This window comes from Centruroides vittatus, unplaced genomic scaffold, assembly GCF_030686945.1.
Source record: "Centruroides vittatus isolate TY-2023 unplaced genomic scaffold, ASM3068694v2 contig_1215, whole genome shotgun sequence".
Lineage (NCBI taxonomy): Eukaryota > Metazoa > Arthropoda > Arachnida > Scorpiones > Buthidae > Centruroides > Centruroides vittatus.
In genome coordinates, this window is record NW_027120777.1 from 2,124,136 (window position 1) to 2,144,760 (window position 20,625).

Consider the following 20,625-nt stretch of genomic DNA (forward strand, 5'->3'; position numbering starts at 1 on the left):
TGGAAGTGGAGCTAATGGCAGTACCAGGTTGCGCTTCCTAAATATTCTGCAGATACGTATAGAGAGGGGTCCGAGGTATGGCAACGATGCTTGCATCACCTGAAACCTCTCTCTTGCTGCTTAGCGTGGTGCTTGGAAACAATGATTTCTTTACCCTACTGAGCACATGTGTAAATTTTGCATGTGAGAAGCCAGCCGTGCGTACTGCCAAACTGATGTTATCTAACTCGATATTGGCCAGCTCCTGCGTAGAGAAAGCAAAAATGCCCTTCTTATGAGGGAGGCGATGGCTGCGTTGACATATCGAGAAGGCTGAAAGGCCTCTGCTGGGATGATATACGGAGCTATGTTGGCCTTGTGGTGTACCGAAAACTGTAGACCTTCCGGGGACTTACGTCATACGCAGGTCTAAGAACGTAATTGCATCGTCGTTCTCTTTCTCCCAGGTAAAATTAATAGAAGGGTATACGCTTGAGAGATGTTGCTTAAAGGTAAGAAAAGCCTCCTCTGTGTCATCCCATGCTACTAAGATGTCGTCTACATAGCGCAGATACAAGCACGGGTAGCGGATAGCAAGTGGGGAATCGAACGTTCTATGCTCTATCTCTCTCATGACAAGTTCCGCTAAGATGGCAGATAAAGGGGAACCCATGGGGACCTCTTGCTTTTGTAAATAAATTCTCTGGTTGAAATGGAAGTAGTTATGCTCAGTGACAAAAACGAGCGCATCTCGTTTTTTGTCACTAGAAAGGTTCGTCGAAAGTATTTGCAACAAGCGAACGTGGATATAACGCTGAACTCAGTGAACTCTTCGCAACGTTTGATTGTGGTTTTTGTTAAAATTAAACATGGATAAATGCTGATGTATTATTCATGTTTTCTACGCTTTTAACACTTGATTTTGAATGATTTAGCATATGCAAATATATTATACTATTTTTAAGCTAAAACTATTTATAAAGATGTCGAAAAATTCTTTCAAAACTCTATTATAAAATATTAAACTATGAATATATTGATTATTATTTAATATTGTTTATTACAGTCAAATTTAAGAATTAACATACTAATTTAAAATTTGTAAAATTCATTGCAGAATATTTTCCAAGATATACATTTCAAAGAGGACTTAGTTCATTGAAATATTTTGTTAGACGGAAATATTTTCAGGTATTTCATATTTTGCATTTTATATTATTATTTCTGAAATTTGTAATAATTTATCTGTTATATTTATATAATATTTTCTCTATTAATATATCAATTTAATTTGCTATGTGTAGCATTTAAAGAGTTTAAACTTAATATTAAACATTTGAAGTATGATGTGAATAATGGATTAACTTTATTTAAATTCTCAAGAAAGAAATACCACATGTTTTTCACATTCCATCACTCAAAAAACTTACAATTAAAAAGTGGATTTTTTATTTTATTCATTATATAACTTCCATGTTTTGTCTGCCAGTAATGGCCATCCTCAGACAATAATATATGAAACAATGTAAATAAAACAACAATTTTACACTAAAAACTAGTTATACAAAAAACCACTATACTATGTAGTTATCACTAACTAAAGTAATTATAATATAATTTAAAATTTAACAAATTAATATTATTTAATCCTTTTTCAATTTTTATTCACTCTTCATCACTTGCTTTACATTTTTTTTAATATATAGACATGTTCTACTGCATCACATTGGCTTAAGATGAAAATTTATTGTATTGGCTTAAGATGAATATTTATATCAAAATATATTAATATTTAAGAATATTTTCTCACAATTCATTCATCTTTATACAATTTATTTATTCTATTAGACTGATTGTTGTCATTTCAAAATACTTTACTATTACAGTAGAGAGTCGTTAATCGGAATCAATTGGGGACTGGGGTTGTTCAGATTAGTGATTTGTTCCGATTACCGATTATGTACGAAAAAATACATTAACTTGTTCGATGTTCAAATTTTTCTTCATTGCGTGTCGCTTTGTGTTGAATTTTCGTCGATTTTAAGCCTAACGAAAATTTTTATAATAATAATCGAGGCTATTGTATCGTTAAAAATTATTTCTTCATTTTGTACAAACAAAATAAATATATTGAAGAATATAAAAACATGAAAATTATACTTTAGAAGTAAATTTAGTATCAAAAACATTTGATTCAGCACGACACAGTATGACTGAAAATTGTTCCAATTACCAGCAATTCCAATTACTGGGGTTCCAATTAACGACTCTGTACTGTATTCAGATTCCAAATTTCATTTGATAGCGTAGTCTTTGCACATCGTTATTGAATAAATATCTGTAATATTCTAGTCTAATGACTTTCCAAATAAATTGTAATATACGGGTAAAAATTCCGTTTTACTGCAAAATAATTTAAAAAACAAATATTGAGAAAAATTAAGTTTAAACTCATTATGAGTTTTTGTTGTTCATTATTTATTATCAATAATAATTGGATTCAGTAGTTTAAGTGTTGTATTCTAAGATTTTATACTTTTGTCAGTAAAAGTCGTATCTAGATAAAAATATTCAATTTCATTTGATTAATTTATTATTGTAAGAAATAACTGATTATTATTTTACTTACATCTGCAAAACAAAAAATTTAGAAATGGTACTGAAGCATTCTTTCTTATTTTCTGTAATGTGTTTTAAATCTTAAATACATCTAGAATAACATTTTAAATTAAAATTAGATTATACAATTTTAAAGCTTTTTACAGGTATTTTAAAAATTTTTGATATAAATTTCCAAAGTACATAAAATTTTAATAATCAATCACAAAATTTTAAACTTTTAAACATTAAATAGAATTTTAAAAAAGTGAGAAAATCAAAAATAAATTAATAGTAATTTTAACAGCTGTATTAATTATTTTTAACTCATTTAATTTTTGACTGGGCCATCTTGGTATAAGAGGGAAAGAACAAGCTGATGTAGCTACAAAGTCCCCTAGTCCTTTAACATGTTTAATGTCTGTTGAAGGCTGTGATTTGAAACCAGCCATTAAAAAAGGATTGGCAGAACATGTGGAATGAACAAGAACACACAATAAACTATATAAAATCGAGTGTTTGATAGAAAATTGGATACCTAATGAAGTTTATGACAGGAGATGTGAAGTAATTCTTACTCGTCTGAGAATTGGACATACTCGGCTGACTCATCAATACCTTCCAATAATTATAAATAATTATAATTAGATGGAAGCATAACTGCTCATGCTTCCAATAATTATAAATAATTAATTCTTAATTTAGATGTTTTTCTAAAATTTAATTTGGAATTGGTCATTAAATTTAATATGAGATGGCAGCATAACTGCCTACCTCTAGTCAAATTAATTTATTTCTAATATTTAATTATAGCTTTTACATAGACCAAGAATTTGGCATACCATTTGGTGTGTTTATTATATAACGGGCTATGGTTGTTGATGTTTATAAGTAATATGTGTGAACACAAGTTTGGAAAAATGTGTGATTACAAGCAACACTAAGATGCTAGTGGAATGAGTGCTAAACACAAACTGATGGAGCATGTGCACAATCTGGGACTTCCCCTCTCCTGGTCACTCGTTATGGCGAAACACTCATTATGCGAGGTGCTTGTTAAGTGAGGTTCCACTGTATATCTAAACTATATATATTGTGCATTTAAGAATATTTTAAATTATATTAATAAGTTGTAACTTCAGTTTTGAAATTTGAAATTCATAGAATACTGCATTATAATGTTTCATTTTTCCTGTTTTTGAAATTCAAAATTTCATCATTAAAAATGTTCAAGAATTCTCTTTGATTTCTCATAATTAATTTTCATATTCTTATTTACTTTGATAATTAATATAAAATGCAATTTTGAAAATTTCTGTTATTTAATAGCAATATTCTGTAATTTTAAATATTTTTTTGATGTTTAATGGACATTGTCAGATTTGCATAATGTAAAAATATTGGAAAGATAACAATGCATATCAGAAATAAATCTCAGTTTTAATTCTCCATTTGTGGTTCATCTTTCTAAAAGTTAACTGTTATAAAGAACTTTTATATAATTTCATATAACATTGATATTTTCATTTGTTGAATATCTTTATGAAACTCAACTTAGAAAAATTTTTATATTTAAAAATCTTTTTTAAATATTTTACAATATTTTAATCCTTTCTGTCTAATCAAATGCAATATGTTCAAAACATTTTCACATTTAATATATTAATGACATTTGTTTACTTGCATTATTGAAATTTTAAATAAATTGACTACAATCATTCATAAGTTCAACTGTATGTGAAGTTTTGGATTAATATATTAAAGAAATTATTATTATTTAATTAATAAAAATTTTTACGTATTTTTTAAATGTGCTTTTAATATGTAAATTATATTTAATTTTAGAAAGACATTGCTGAAGATTGTTGGAATGATATGATTAAGGTAAGTTTTAAAATAATATATTGTAGCAACTATTGAAATTCATATAAAACTTCAGTTGAGCTAATTCATTTGTACTGAAATGTAAATTATATCTCAATTAAAATTTTAAAAATACTATTATAATTTTAAATTAAAAAATTTAAATTTTTAATGAAGTTCAATAGATAGCCTTAGAGTTTAGTTATGTGACAAACTTTTACTTGTTTGAAAGTTTTTTGTGTGAACTTTTAAATGATGATGATGATGATTAAACCAGTCATATGGAGCTTATGAGACCCTAATTCACATATTAGGGTCTTGGGACTTTGGCAATGCAATTTTATTTTTTGTTTTCTGCTTTGAATCATTATGCAACATGCTATATTTATGATGAAGAACATTCCAACTGAATTTGAGTAGTGAACTGATGAGAATAAACTATATTATGAGTTTGCATGTCATTAGCATATATTATTTTAGTACCTAGTGTACTGGTAGTTATGGAGTATGTATGGTATTCAGCATGCTTAAAGCCTGCAACTCTAAGAAAAAACACACACACAGCCTGCCAGAAGCTTGCAAAGTTCACTTGCAGATTGCAAGCAGAAAAGGTTATTCATCATTGTTATAGACTTCAAATTTAATTGAAATTATAGTAATAACTAATATACAGGTTACCATATGCAAAATGTTTTATATGTACATATCATTTAAAATAAAGAATTTTTTTTAAAGGCATGGAATAAATTTTTTGCCTTTTGATAAATTAACTTGAGACAGACTTAATTATTACCTTGGCTTACTCATCAGCAATGATGGTGAAACCATCCTGGATGCAAAAATGTGAGCCAATGCAGCCTGGCTAAAGTGACGGCAATGCACTAGTGTCCTCTATGACAGTCGTATGCAAACCCGGCTGAAGGCAAAAGTCTACAAATCTGTTGTCTGACCAGTGGCCCTCTACCAATCGGAATGCTGGCCATCAAGCACCCACCATGAACAAATTCTCCATACCTTGGAAATGAAGATGCTTCACTGGTGCCTTGGCTTTACCCGACTCAACCACATCCTGAATGAAGACATCCGAAAGATCATGAGAGTGGCCCCTATATCTGAAAAGATGCGGGAAGCAAGACCCAGATGGTATGGCCATGTCATGCGTAGTGATGAACACTCAGTAGCGAAGACAGCATTACAACTCAGCCCACCTGGACGGCGACCCTGAGGGCACCCTAAAATGAGGTGGATGGATCGACTGCAAGATGACATGAGGAGGGTGAATGTCACCCCAGAAGACGCATTGGACTGTACCAAATGGAGAAGGGCATGCAAGAAAGCAGACCCTGCATAGAAGCAGGACCTCAACACCAGGAAGAAGAGGAGACTTAATAATGGCATACTAACAGAAAACAACTCAGAGACTGTTGGGCTTCTCTTTCATCCAGTCCTGTCATACATAAAGTTGAAGCAAGCTGGATCAAAGAGGAAGAATAAAATGTGCATGAGACGTCAGTCATGACCTACTGTATGTGGAAATAAACATACACAACATCCAACATGCAGTACAAAGAATACATAGTTGGAAAACACCCAGTGCAGACAACATTCATAATTTCTGGTACGAAAAATTTATGTCTGAACCAGGATCTAGCTAAACATTTTATACACATAATCAGCAATCCACAAGACATGTCAAACTTTCTTATATATAGTGTAACACTACTAGGGAATTCGATCCCGATCCTTATTTCTAATCCTGGGATTTCGGGATTATACTTAGTCGACCCTGGGATTATTTCGGTATTGAGGGTTAATAAAAAATAAAAGAATAAGAAAATCTTACAGAAATCAGCTCTTTAATCAACAAATCAAAATTTAGACAAAAATCAACGTAATTAAAATTTATACAAAAATTAACATATTTTACGGTATACACCTAGCTAATCTAATCACTCTAACTAATCAGACTTAGAGTCAGACTAACCAGAATTAAAATCACTCGGTCTTCATGTTAAAGTTATTCTTTTTCTAGCATCAGTGAGATCTCTTTAAACTTACATAAATTGAAATGACCTTTATGTAACAAACTATGCAAATAAACATTGAAAATTAACAAAACTCTCATAACATCGACTAAATAGACGACTTTCATGTAACAACCTAGTAAGTAGGTAGTAAAGTAAGTTTCTTAGCAAAAAATATTTAAAAATAATATTAATCAGTCACATTTTTCTTAAATATAAAGAAAAGTAATCTAATAGGAACATTCTAATTTGAATTGCAAAAATATGATTGAGAAATAACAATGCATCCAGTGTCTCATCACCAAGTCTGCTTCTCAATTTGTTGCACATATGTGCAGCTGCTGAGAAAGCATGTTCAGGTTTGATGGAAGTTGGAGGAATCGTTAGTAAATTCTTATAAGCCTAGGTTATAGCTCTAGGTTATAGCTCCAAGTAGAATTTGAAGACTCATACAGGTTCATTTCTTTCTTAACAATTTTGGAAAAATTATTTTTAATTTAATGCTTCAGGAGACATCATTTTCATGCTGTTTTCTATTTCTAACTGAAGCTTTTCTTTGAGCTTCAAATCACTTTTTCTGTATTTGTAGGCTCGACTTGCATATTTCGTTTTTTCTCTTCATCATTTTTTTTACCATTTAACCTCTCAATTAATGAAACAATCTGGTTTTTTATCAGGACCTTGCTCGGACTTGAAAATGTATGCTTTAATTTCATCATCGTCAGCCAAATTGTCACTATGAGGATTTTGTAGGTAACATAAAATGCCACTCAACTCATTTCTTCGGCAATCTTTCATGCGCTTTTGTAAATGTATCTTGAATTTAGAAGCCAAATCAGAGCTATTGACATTTAACTGCTTAAAAAAAAACTTAAGGGCAGCAACAGCTGTGCATAAATTCGCATCAGTGTGACAGAGTGCTTCTACAATTTTACTGAAGCCAAGACTTTAATGATTTCATTGATGAGTTGAAATCGGACTCTTCCAATTGCACTGGATTATTCATATCTGTAAGTGCCTTTCTAATGCTAACTTTCAAAAAAGCAAAATGCTCAAGCATACTGTAGAGGCTGTTCCATCTGGTTTTGCAATCAAGCAGTAAACTTAGCTCTTTGCCATGCTCTATCTTCACATATTTTTGAAGAATGGTATCATTCTTCAATGATGCTCTTTTGAAAATAAGAACTAGGGGAGACCGGGGCTACAAGTTCCGTTTTTTAATCAACCTTATATTTTGTTAAGGAAACATAATTCTAGCATAAGTATTAAGAGATTAAAATTTAGTATTATATCTAACATTGCTATAAATACAGTTTTTGGGGTTGATTTTTTGTAAGTTTTTTTTATAATTAATAATACAATACCTAAAGTCGGAAAGTAACAACTTACCCCGGTTTGGGGCAAGTTGTTAACAGGGTGGGGCAAGTTGTTACGAGATCTATGAAAGGTGTAATATGTAAAAAAAAACAATAATTTATTTAACTAAGTATGTATTTAAAGACTAATCAATAATATCTTATCAATAATTAGTTGTTTTTCTTAAATTTATTATAAAGAAAACATTTTTACTTTTTAACATTTATAATTTTTATTTAACGATTGAAACATTAACCATTATATTAGCTTAAGTAGCTAATCAACCTTGAAAAATTATCAATTATCAACGTTCAATCACATTAGAAAGTCGTCTTTGACTGAAAATAATATTATACTTATAAATCATCACAAGATTCATCAGAACCGCAATTCGGACAAAAGTATGTTAACATGTCACGATATTTTCTACATCTGGAATGGGCCCAGTTCTTACATTCTTGACACTGGACCCATTCTTCACCAGAACGTGAGTTAGAGTAACGGTCACAGCAGACTAAACAATAATACTCTAAACTATCCTCTTCACTCTCAGAACTTTCACTGCTCATTTGTACAACCTGTCGTTTACTGGACTTCCCCTTTCCTTTTCCTTTTAGCGTTCTCTTGTCGTTCCCTTTTATTTTATTCCCTTGACTTCTTTTACCCTTCTCTTTTCCTTTATTTTTTCTTACTTCTTCATTATCAATTTTTACCTTCCTTTTCTTGCTTTGCTCTTCTGCCAGGGCTTGTTTCTCAGGAGTGTCTGTTAAAATTGCGGATTTTCTATGACGTCTCTTGGTCGTTCCACTCCGTGGTGGTGCCTTTGGAAAGGGACGAATTGCTTCTGGGGAGAAAGGAACATCCTTTCCATGTTCTTGTAGGCCTATAACACCAGAAGTTGCAGGCAAATTTACAACTCCTGATGGCCCCGGCTGACCGAAGATTTGTCTTTCATCAATAATGCTTACAGTTTCACGTGCATTGTTGGATTTGTCTATTTTAGTTTCTGTCTCTGAAACTTTCATATCAATTATATCAATATCATTTATAGGTGTGGTGCCTGCAGAGACACTATCATGCGTTGGAGCCAAAGGACGATCTGTGACGAAAGATGGAGCAAAGTCGTCTTCAGTGAAAATATTAGGATCATATGGCCAAATGCCAGCCTTTTTAAAAGAGCTCATTATATTGGTAGGGGTTGCTGCAATTGGTAACGCATATTTTACGATCTCAGGGATCTCATATATTGACATTGTCTTGCCAGGGTTGCTGCGTAGCCAGTTGTCTTGAGCCTTTGCACAATAATTTTTAAACGGTGCATTCACTCCAACGTTCAATGGTTGCAGACGGTGTGTACAATGAGGCGGGAATGACAGCATTACAATGGAGTTACATTTCGCTTTTTCTACCACATTGATATCGACGTGAGATTGGTGATTATCAAGCAATAACAAAACTGGATCTGAAGGTGATGGTCTGGTGTGTTTGATGAAGTGATCCATATATGTGAGGAACTCCATAGCTGTCATCCATCCAGAGCTATTTCCTGCACCAATAGATTCCGGTGGTCCGCCTTTGATAAATAAATCCTTGTATTTAAGTCGAGGGAAAATAAACATAGGAGGAACTGTGTGTCCTAATGCATTTGCTGCCAGTTCTACGGTGACTAATGTACCTCGTTCTGCCGATACTATAGCTCCAACTTGCTTAGTTCCCTTTTTAGCAATAATTTTCTTTGGCTTTAGCACTGTTGTAACGCAAGTTTCATCTAAATTATATATTCTCGAGGGCGGAAATTTATATTTATCCAACACTGTGCCTAGCTTTGTAAAAAATTCGTTAACATTGTGTTTATTAAAAGATGTTGCTCTGCTAGCACTTGTCGATTCTGGGGCTCTAATCGAGAGTTGAGGATTTCTCTTTAAAAAACCAGTCAGCCAATCTGGACCAGCTTTTCCATTCTCATGCCAAGATGGTGGAATAGCAGAAGCATTGAATTTCTGTGCACATTCATATGCTAATTTTCGCACTTCCTCTGGTAGAAGACCAAAGAACATTGTTGCACATTGTAACAAATACTCTGCCAACTTCTTTTCCTTTTCTTCACTAAAGATCAATCTTGTTTTTTTGTAGCCAACAGCTGCGTTTTCTTTTCCAGATTTTAACTTCCTTACAAATCTGTATAACGTCATGTGACAAATATCTAATTCTCTGGCCACAGTTTTTATTTTTTTACCATTCTTGATAACTTCATCTGCAGCTCTTTGTATTAACTCTTGAGATACAGAACCCCGTTTCGTTTTTCGAATGTAAGTCCGCAAACTGCAAAAGAAAAAAAACATTATTTTTACTGCATTACCGCTACAGATGAACTGGGGCAAGTTGTTCCAAGGTCACAACCTGCCCTGAAAGAAGGGAACATCTAGCCTCGATAACACATGGGTTCAAAACAGCAACTACTAGATTAGGTTACGAGACATATACAGTTTTAGCGTAGTATATCAAGATACTCGATATATTTTTGAATAAAAATACCAAATAACTAATCGCTAATTATTTAAATTCGCCAGATATACCAAAAATATCAAACACGAAAATATTTACTTACGTAGATCATCGATGTACAGGTTCCGTTTCCAATGTTCCAAACTTCACTAGACTGACTAAGATGGCTGCCGTCCGTGCGCAAAAACGTTCGATTTCATGACGTATTTGTTAATTATATATATATTTTTTTCTTTATGGAGCTATTTCAATCGGAACAACTTACCCCGGGAACTTTTAGCCCCGGTCTCCCCTACTTTGCAAACTTTTTTTATTACATCTTTGATGTTCTGGTCATTCGTCAAATCTGGGCAATTTTCTCTTTCTTCAAGGGCTAATCCTGATTCAAGATCTTTGTCGTCATCATCTGAGTCTGCATCGTGGAGCTCAGTGGACTCATTTTCTGAAGCACCTGGTATACAGGGTATACTTTTTTTATAAAGTAAAATCACAAATGGCTAAGTGAATGCCATGAGCAAAACAAAGTTGGTTCTCTGCATTGACAAGTTTACTGACTTTGAGCATGACATTTGGACTGTCGGTTACGATTGCCACGATTTTGCTATCCAGTGAAATATTGAATTGAGAAAGGTGCTCTTTTAAAACATCAACACATGTCTCCACCTTTAAAGATACATCGATACGAATAAGGCTTAAACTCCAAAACTTTTTCTCCGAATGAATATTTACATTCATGTATCTTTTATTAGACGTTGATGTCCATTCATCAAAACTCAAACTAAAGTGCTGGCCTTCATTTTTTAAAGCCATTAATTTAGCCTTTATATGCTTTCTAATTCTGTAGCTATAATTGACGACACAGTTATGAACTGTTGAAGCAGCTTTTGGTAAATCTGAATACCCTTTTGATAATAACAATGCTCTCAAATCTTTTGAGGTTACGAAGACACTAAAAGAAAAGCCATCTAAGGCTGTCATTTGGGCTAAAACATCGTTTAAAGTTTCAGTTTTAACAAAAAAGTCCTCAAGTGAGCTATATTTTCACTTCAATGGCAGTGGTTCTTTGCCATCGCCACTTTGGCTAGTTGATGAGGACAGTAGTTGAGTAGTAGTAGTTGAGGCAGCCTTACAGTAAAAGCCTTACAGACAGGCTTTTTTGCCATGTTTGGTTGAAAGATGAGTGTGTAGTCCTTTGGTTGACCCTCCTAAGGTTTTTAACATAGCCGAACAGTATTTACACTGTGCTGTTTTGCTATCTTTAGCAACAAAAAAATGGCTCCACACTGACGTTGTATCTCTGTCTTTTTTATGTTTGACAAAAAAACTTTCTTTAGATAGAGACATAATCACTATAGTCTGTCATAAATATCTTTGAAGAGAAAAAAAAACTACATTAGTGCAATAAATTGAAGTACCTACTAATTACAAATTAAATAAAAAACAATAAAAGATGCTACTCACGTAATAAAAAGCACAGTTTTTCATGAACAATCTCTCAGTCTGCTGGTGCAAATGCTACTAAAATCCACTGGCAAAACAAGATGGCTGACACATTGACAGGTAAAACGCACTGAGCACTAGGCGGGAAGATCTCACCCTGCATGCTTAAGTCTACAGTTACATAACACACCTGACACATGTGACAGAGCTGTGGACTGTACATCAATGCTAGATAACATAAACACACCTGACACGTGTTACAATTTTGTTTAATCGACTACAGAGTGTATTCGATCCTTAGAAGCTCTAAATTTTAATATAGAGTAGTTTTCGAGCATATTATTTATGTTCATTATTCAATTTAAATTGGATGCAACAACCAGAGGCTGGTAGGAGTGCTCACTTAAGGATGATGATATTCCTCCATTGAATGACTTATTAGAATTTTTGAAGGGTCATGTTAGAACTCTACAGCCAACTAAAAGTGCTCTCGACTGTGCCAGAAAATTGATTGGTGCCTGCGAAAATCCAAAAATACAGAAATGAAGTATATTACCAGGTAACCCAGTGAGAACTGCTTGCCTATCATTTTAGTTCAAAATACAAGAAGTTTTATATTAAAATGATAGGCAAGCAATTCTGTTAAGATCGCTGGCACTGAATGTTTTGCTTCATGCAGTCTATTTTGCAACTTTTTTAAAATAATGTCAATCCCGAAAATCTTTATCAGGAAAACTTAATCCCGAAAATTTGGGACTAAAAAGTGGTCGGGATCCTGGGATCAAATCCTCTAAACACAACTCAAAAACAACAATACCAAGCATCCAAACATCCTACACAATATAGACCAGGGATGGGCAACCTTTTTCTACGTAAGGGCCGCATTTCAAAACTTTTGAACTGACGCGGGCCGCACACAAGAGAAAAGAGGGGGGAACTGTCAGTAAATCACAATTCTTTATTCATATATAATTATAAATTAGCATATTTATACTTAATATAGCTTCTGGCACCGATTTAAACGTAATATATCGGAAATACAGTCAAACCTGTTTTTATGCGCTCTTTTTAATGTGCAATTTTTATTTGTGCGATTTTTTTAATGCAAATTTTTAATTTGTGCGATTTTATTTGTAGGTATATTTGGCGACTAGTCTCGTGCGATTCGTCATGTCTCACATTGACTTATTATAGCTAAATAAACTTATTATAGCATAAATGCACTTATTATAGTAATATTATTGCATGAATATGCAAAAAATGAAATAATTTACTTTTTAAGTCAACAAAACACTACCTGGACAAAAATATGTAAAACAGACGATAGACCAGACGATGCAGTCAAGTGCCGACATCTGTTGTCAATAAATTCTATTTCGTACGGTTTTGAGTTATTTTCTATGTGAGACTTCTTTTATGCGGTCCCTATTGACCGCATAAAAAAAATATTTTTTTAATTGTGTTGCGAAAACTATTTTTTATAGCCACTCGTGAAGTTTCGTGCGTTTTTTTTAATGCGGTCCCTATCCCCCGCATAAAAACAGGTTTGACTGTATTTGGTTAAATATTAGTCACCGCTAATTTTAAATTAGTTTCGATGTGTCTGTTAGCCGGTTTTCTTGTTTTAATTTTTACTAAATTCATTGTGAAAAAACTTTTCACAAATATAAGTTGTAGAAAATAACGTTTGAATTTTTGTTGAATATATCATTAAGCTGGGAAATTGATATATTTATTCATATTTTATGCCACGTGGGCCGCAAAAAATATTACTGCGGGCTGCGGGTTGCCCATCCTTGATATAGACTATCATGTGCAGTACCTTCCTATGCTCTACAAAACACTCAATTTATGGGATGCAAAGAACAGCTACTCGTAGATACAGTCATTCTACAAGTGCACAAATAACACAGAAACCTAGGGTAACATACAGTAAGGATTAAAAAACTAGAGCTTGATATATTAAGAAATAGTTTATGAAAAATAAATAAGTCTCATTAGTTTTTCAAATGTAATTGGAATAGGGAAATTTAAATATTTTAAAATTTTGAAATATTGTTAAATTAAAAATATTGATTATTTATAGATGATAATAGAGGACAATATTGATCTTCAAAAAGAATTTATTATGGAATTGATATGTTTGAATGATATGGAATGTGCTGTAAAATGGGTAATGTTTTTAAATTTGCCTACTAGAGAATTTCCACCATCTCTTCAAAAAGCATATGAAGAAAATAAAAAGTAAGGCGATTTTATTATTACTCTTATATTTTAATGTTCTTGTATAAAATAATGTAATCAAATTTTTTCATTAAGCAATAAATTAACACTAACTTTCAAACGTGAAGATGAAACAGATAGTTCAAATTATCTTCAATTGAGACTAAATTTTAATAAAATCTATATGATTGACACTCCAGAAGAATATTTGAAATGTATTAATGATATTTCTGAGGTAATTAAAATACTTTAACAATTTTTGTTTATTTATATTATAAATTTCTATATTTAAAAAAAATTAGTTTATATTAAAACTTATATATAAATTTAATAAGATAAAAAAAATTTTGAATTAATACTTTCAAAATAATGTTGTTTATGCTTATTATTATTAAACAAATACAATATTAATGTAAATTAAATATTGAAATAAAAGTCATTTTTAATTTTATTTTTAGAATGCTATTGTGGGAATTGATGCTGAGTGGAAACCATCAATAGGTTTTCAGAAATCAAGGTATAATTATCTATATATTTTTCAAATGAACACTTTTATTTTATAATTTTTTTTAATACATATTTTATAATTATAGAGTTGCTTTACTTCAACTAGCTGTTTGGGATAATATATTTTTATTAGATATGATTCAACTAAGAAAGTGTCTTAAACCTGACCAGTGGGATGTTCTGTTAGAAAAAATATTTTGTAATAATGAACTTATTAAACTTGGTAAATATGACAAATGAGCTTTTAAAATTAGAATAAATAATCGAGCTGTTAAAGTTGATATAAATATAATTATTTATTAATTAATTAATTACAAATTAATAATAATATAATCATTATTAATTTGTATTAAAAATTATTTGTTTAATCTTCTTTATGGATTAATTTGTAAAAAAATCATCTGATTGGAAGAAAATACAAAGTATACAAAACAGAGATTAATTTAATTTTTAATTTTCCTGTTAAGAATCTTTTATTTAAAATGGATTAATTCTAAAAAAATTATTAATTTTTTTTGGGATAACAATTTAAATATGTTTAATTATTTTAATGAAATGAAATTGAATAATATTTTGAATACAGTTCAAGAATATCATATAATAAATTTTAACAGGCAAATTATGATAAAAGTAGTTATAAAAATATACATATATAATTAAAATTATGTTGTTAAAGAATGATAAAATTATTTATAATTTGTTCAATATAAAATTTAAAACCACTGTTTTATTGGTCATGTTTTTTGAAATAGGATAGACATTAAAACAGGGCTGTGGAGTCTGAGTCATGAAGTTTTGGTATTTTAATCGGAGTCATCAAAAATCCCCCAATTCCGACTCCTTTTTATTTCCCCAACTTGTTATGTATATAAAAAACAAAAAAGTATTTGAATTGTGTCGCATTTGACTCTCGAGATTTTTGCAAATCTATACGTTTGGAGATCCTATAAACCCAAAAAATGTCAAATAAAGGGAAAAATTTGCGCATCCATGTGTGTATGTTGGCATCTAATTTGTTTAATTTCTTTATTCTGTTCTGAACTATTAAACAATATTTCAGAATGAGTAAAGTTTAAGAAACAAAATTTGGCACAGTAGTGTGTGTATAAAGGGCATTAATGCTATTAAATTTTGGTTCTTTATTAAAGGTCAACAGGGTAGAGACATAGAAGGGTCATGTGTCATGTCTCCAGTGTGGTTGCACTTAATGAATATTTTACTCGTTATTAGCATTCACAATCTTATAATATAATTGAGATGGGATAATAATAATAATAATATAATAATGATAAGCTCAGAGTTTAAATAGTTGAGAGTTGAAATTTGGTGCACAGTTAGGATACATCATAAGAATGCACACTAAGAAGGGATTTTTTAAAATTCCTTTCACGAGGGGAAGAGGGAGAGGGTTAAGGATTACCCTGAAGAACTCCGTTTCTACCGTACTATTTTAGATGCAGTATTTTGCATTTTTGTGAAAAATCGAACATACTTTTAGACCCATCTAAAAATTCTCTAATTAGTCTGGGAAGAGAGAGGACCTAATTCTTGCACCGAGTGAAAACGGGTAAAATCGGCTATAATCTAAATATCTTAATCTTCATTACCGTTACTTTTTGAGTGAGCAACATCTGGCTCATCTGCTAGTATTTTTTATAACTCATCTCTACTCTCAAAATTAAGCTTGAGTTCTAATATGAGTACAGATAGAAAAGGAAATCTTACAAAATTTTAAGATGATATTTACTATTCACCGGAAATAATAATTCACATTGACCACTCTTCAAGTTTGGTTGTTAAAACAGCAATACTGCACTATCCAGACATTATCCAAAATACAACATTGATTGTCGCAGTATTGCCACCAAGTTTCAGTAGAGCATTTATTTTCCACTCTTAAAATTATTAAATATGATTTAAGAGCTTCAGTGAATGCTGACTTAATAGAAGTGATTTTTTTTTTTTGTAAGGAGTAATTCAGTTTATAACAGAGATGAAAAATAATAAATTAATCAACATGGCAAAATAAGCAACCTTTTTTTTATACCAGTCTAAATGTTATATTCTCATTCTTGACTTAGTTTAATGTATCCGTATACTTATATATTACCCAATATACTCGTATATTACGTACAACATTTTTATTAAACTAATTTGTTTGTATAAGAATGTATTTACTATTTTTATTCATACATGCTTACCAAATACCAATGCCATCATCAAACAAGTCAATAAATGTGAACTTACATATTCAGTAGATGTGTCAAATTTTAATGTTTAATTAATTTTTTAAAATCGTTTTATTTTGTATTTTTAAAAAAAAATAATCAGAATCATCATCATTATTACTTTCTTTGCTGTTATACAGTATAGGCCTATAACAAAGGAAAAGAATGACAATCAGTCAAAAAATTACTTTCTCAGATTTTTACTCTTTGAACTTGGGAAGCCTCGAAACGTAGAGAAGTGCAAATGGATGTTAGAATGTGTACCAACTGATTTTAGTTCAACCATTTCAAGCTTAATAACTCCTGTGTTAAACCATCTGACTCTGATTCAAAATCGTGCCTCCCATACATTCTAACGTTCGTACATACAGAAAAAAAACCCGAATCTTTTGCATATCTCGACATTTCAAGGTGTCCCGAGTTCAATAATGCAAAAATTTGGGGTGGGATCATTTTTTGACCGATCGCTACACTTTTCCTCTGTTATATATAACAGCCAGAAAAGTAAAAATTATCCTATTGACTCGTTACTTAGAGGAATATTTTAGCTTTGGAATAAAAAAGTTTCTATGTTCTATCTTTATTAGAACTATATTTATTGATGCTAATATTTTGAGGTCATGTGATGATGTCAGAATTTCCAGGCCTACTTTGTTAACAAATCCGCCCTTAGTTGGAATTGAATTGTAAGAAAGAGTCAGAGTCGTGTAAAATCTACTGACTCCGCAGCCCTGGTTTAAAACCATTTAAAAATCTACAAAATAGCTTCTAGATATAGTAAATAATTAAAACTTCTTTGTCAAAATTTGCAATGTTTCAAAAATTGTTCAATCTGATGCTCTTTTGTAATCGTGCCATTTGTTTTTTTGAATTTTTGAGCTGAAGCTGTTCTCAAAGTAGAATAAAATAAAAAGAATTTTTGGTATCCTGATAAAACATGTTTTCTCTTCCTAATTCATATGGCATACTATTGTATTTTGAGTATCTTAAGTATTGGAAATTAAAATAAATTACCATACTTTAAAACAAAAGTAATGTATTTGGATTTAATAATCATTGTTTGTACTTGATTAAAAATATATATTTTAATCATGTATAAGCAATGATATTTTTAACAAAATCAATTTTGGAATGTTGTTCATTAAAGAAAATTTATTAATCAATCATCAGGTTGTTTAAATTTTAAATCTTACATATGCAAAACACACAAAATTTACTGAGAAAATATCCTTGCATCTTTTTCTTGTTTAGCATCTCACATTTCAAAATTATTGTTGATGCTGAAATTATTCATAATTCAGAAACTTTTTAATAATTTTATATATATATATATATATATATATATAATATAATATACTGTATATTTATATTATATATGTATTTATTAAATGTTTTTCTTAATTATAACATATAGTCTGATAGTTTAAATTTAATAATTCAGCAAAAAAAAATTATTATAAAAATCAAAGACCACGAATGTTATTAAAGAAATTTATCTCTAATTTGATCTCTGCTTGATATAACAATACTTCAAATCTAATAAAATTAGTCTGCAAATTGAAACCTTGAAATCATTGCCTGAATCTAGTAAAATGATTTATCATAAAGTTGGTGTGCTGAATTTGAAAATCAATGCCATTTATTGAACTTTTTTGCAAAATCATAACAACCACACTTCACAATTACATGTAGAATATGTGAATTTTATTAGAAATATAAATATTTTGAGCATACTGCATTTGAATCCAAACCGTAAAATGTTGAAACAGACTGAATGAAAGAGAAATAATGTTCCTACAGTTCACTAATTTTGGTTTAATTGGTATATGAATATTCTGATAAACTGGGTAAATATTGTTGCTATGTATTGTCAGTGTCACTGTGACCAGGTCTGATGTGAGGCTGGTTCAGCATGTTTCCCTGAACTCATCCACATGCTTTAAAAGACCCATAGTCCATGAAAAGCTCATCATAAACTATGTGGGACCTACGCATAACTTAGTATCGTGCATGTATAGTTAATTCAATTGTATGATATGTAAATTGGTATTTGATAGGCATTTTCGGCCTGTAGTTTGGGTTTATCATGAATCATGATGTCAGTATCCTAAAACAATTAGAAAGTCTGATGCAATGAATTCCTTGCTAGTTAGTGTAATAATTCAGGGAAATAATTCCTAACATACCTAATAATTTTTTAAAATATTTGTTACTATTCTATTCAGTATATTAAGTTCCATACATTGTGACTAAATACATATTAAAGGCAAATCAGGATTAGAATCACATAGATAAATGACAAAACAATTTTTTTATACATAATGTGTAAATGGTTTAATTAATTGATAAGTATATTATTGCATAAGAAATCATTGTCTAAAAAGTCTTGTCATCTCTGTTATGTATTCATCTTAAATAAGGAAAACAAATTTTGATATTTATTTATATATATATAAATTTTCTAGGTTATGGATTACAGAATGATTTTGATATGTTAAAAGAATTTTTTGAAGAAGGAAAAGATAAGTTGGAAACACGTGCTAATATACTAGATTTGTGTTCATTTTATAATAAAGTAAGTAAAAGCATTTTATACTTAAATATAAAAAAATACATCCACAGATTATATAATTTATGATCATGAAAATTTCTTAATGATGATATTTATAACTTAGAATAATATTTAGACACTGTTTTATTAATATATTTCAAATTTTATTTGGTTCCTTTCATTATTATTATTTCATATATAAAGAAACTTTTACAATACAGTAGAGAGTCGTTAATTCGAATCGCCGGTTATCCGAACGATTTTCAGTTGGACTGTGTCGTGCTGAATCAAACGTTTTTGATACTAGATTTACTTCTAAAGTATAATTTTCATGTTTTTATATTCTTCAATATATTTATTTTGTTTGTACAAAATAAAGAAATAATTTTTAACGATACGATAGCCTCGATTATTATTATAAAAATTTTCGTTTGGCTTAAAATCGACGAAAATTCAACACGAAGCGACACGCAACGGAGAAAAATTCAACATGAAGCGACACGCGACGGAGAAAAATCCAACACGAAGCGACACATAACGGAGAAAAATTTCAACATGGGACAGGTTAATATTTTTTTCGTACATAATCGGTTATCCGAACAAATCACTAGTCCGAACAACCCCAGTCTCCAATTGATTCAGATTAACGACTCTACTGTAGTTATCAATCCATCTGAATTGTATAATACACTTTTTAAGAAACTGCTTAATTAATAATAATCAAGTTTTGTTAAATTCCAAAAATAATATTTGCTTTAGTTAATTCTTATAAAGTTTTCTGTATAATGAATATACATATACTGTTTTTAGTAAATTTTCATGTTTCTATGAATTCAGGCTTTAACAGGTGTCAGGAAAAAGTCTGCACAAGTTTGTGTAAAGTAATTTCTGTCTTGAAACAGTCATTTGATAGGTGATGAAAAGTTGTACATTATTTTTGTCCATCATTGAACATGATTGATTTGATTTAGGGTGTGCAGTGCAAGTTTCTATACAAGACTTTATGCAATTGGTCAGCTGAATCCATATTTTTTGCCTTCTGCTCTTTTTGTAAATGCCTGTCTTGAGAATTTCCCAGAAATCCTTTATTGGCCTAATTTCTCGCACATCTGCAGGATTGTCTTCATTTTTGACAATGATGATGATTTCTTGCTGCAGGTAATTCAGTACAGTTTTGCTTAGTGGGAACTTGTTTGATGTGGCCATAAGACTTACATATTCTGTTTGAGAATAGTTCTTTCAAATGTATGGAATTAGGTGATGTTGTATACATTCATTCATATATTACTGAGCATTGACAGCAAAACTTAATTTTCTGATTAGGGCTTAACTCAACCTTTTAAGTTCTATT

General features: G+C 30.7%; 2 protein-coding genes across 4 annotated transcripts in view; one reads left to right on the forward strand and one right to left on the reverse strand.

Annotated features, from left to right (window-relative positions):
- The window catches only part of Nbr (exonuclease mut-7 homolog), a 78,265-nt gene that overhangs the window by 20,841 nt on the left and 36,799 nt on the right, over positions 1-20,625 (forward strand). For all 3 annotated transcript variants that reach the window (XM_067284606.1, XM_067284622.1, XM_067284614.1), the window contains exons 6-12: positions 1,097-1,170; positions 4,423-4,461; positions 13,852-14,009; positions 14,085-14,223; positions 14,447-14,505; positions 14,582-14,718; positions 19,189-19,298. In XM_067284606.1, coding sequence (XP_067140707.1) covers positions 1,097-1,170; positions 4,423-4,461; positions 13,852-14,009; positions 14,085-14,223; positions 14,447-14,505; positions 14,582-14,718; positions 19,189-19,298 — 716 coding nt within the window. The remainder of the gene's footprint in view (positions 1-1,096; positions 1,171-4,422; positions 4,462-13,851; positions 14,010-14,084; positions 14,224-14,446; positions 14,506-14,581; positions 14,719-19,188; positions 19,299-20,625) is intronic.
- Positions 8,177-11,303, reverse strand: LOC136987085 (uncharacterized). Its single transcript, XM_067284749.1, has 3 exons — positions 10,877-11,303; positions 10,591-10,776; positions 8,177-10,095 (listed from the first exon to the last, which is right to left on the reverse strand). Exons 1-3 carry the CDS (start codon positions 11,301-11,303, stop codon positions 8,177-8,179), a joined length of 2,532 nt encoding a protein of 843 aa, XP_067140850.1.

What these genes read in the sequence shown, in the direction of transcription:
- LOC136987085 (XM_067284749.1), bottom strand. Translation starts at nt 11,303, where the DNA reads ATGACAGCCTTAGATGGCTTTTCTTTTAGTGTCTTCGTAACCTCAAAA. An exon ending in AAATGTCATGCTCAAAGTCA is followed by an intron (nt 10,777 to 10,876) that starts GTAAACTTGTCA and finishes CCTGTATACCAG; the next exon opens with GTGCTTCAGAAAATGAGTCC. An exon ending in CGGGGCTAAAAGTTCCCGGG is followed by an intron (nt 10,096 to 10,590) that starts GTAAGTTGTTCC and finishes CTGTATCTCAAG; the next exon opens with AGTTAATACAAAGAGCTGCA.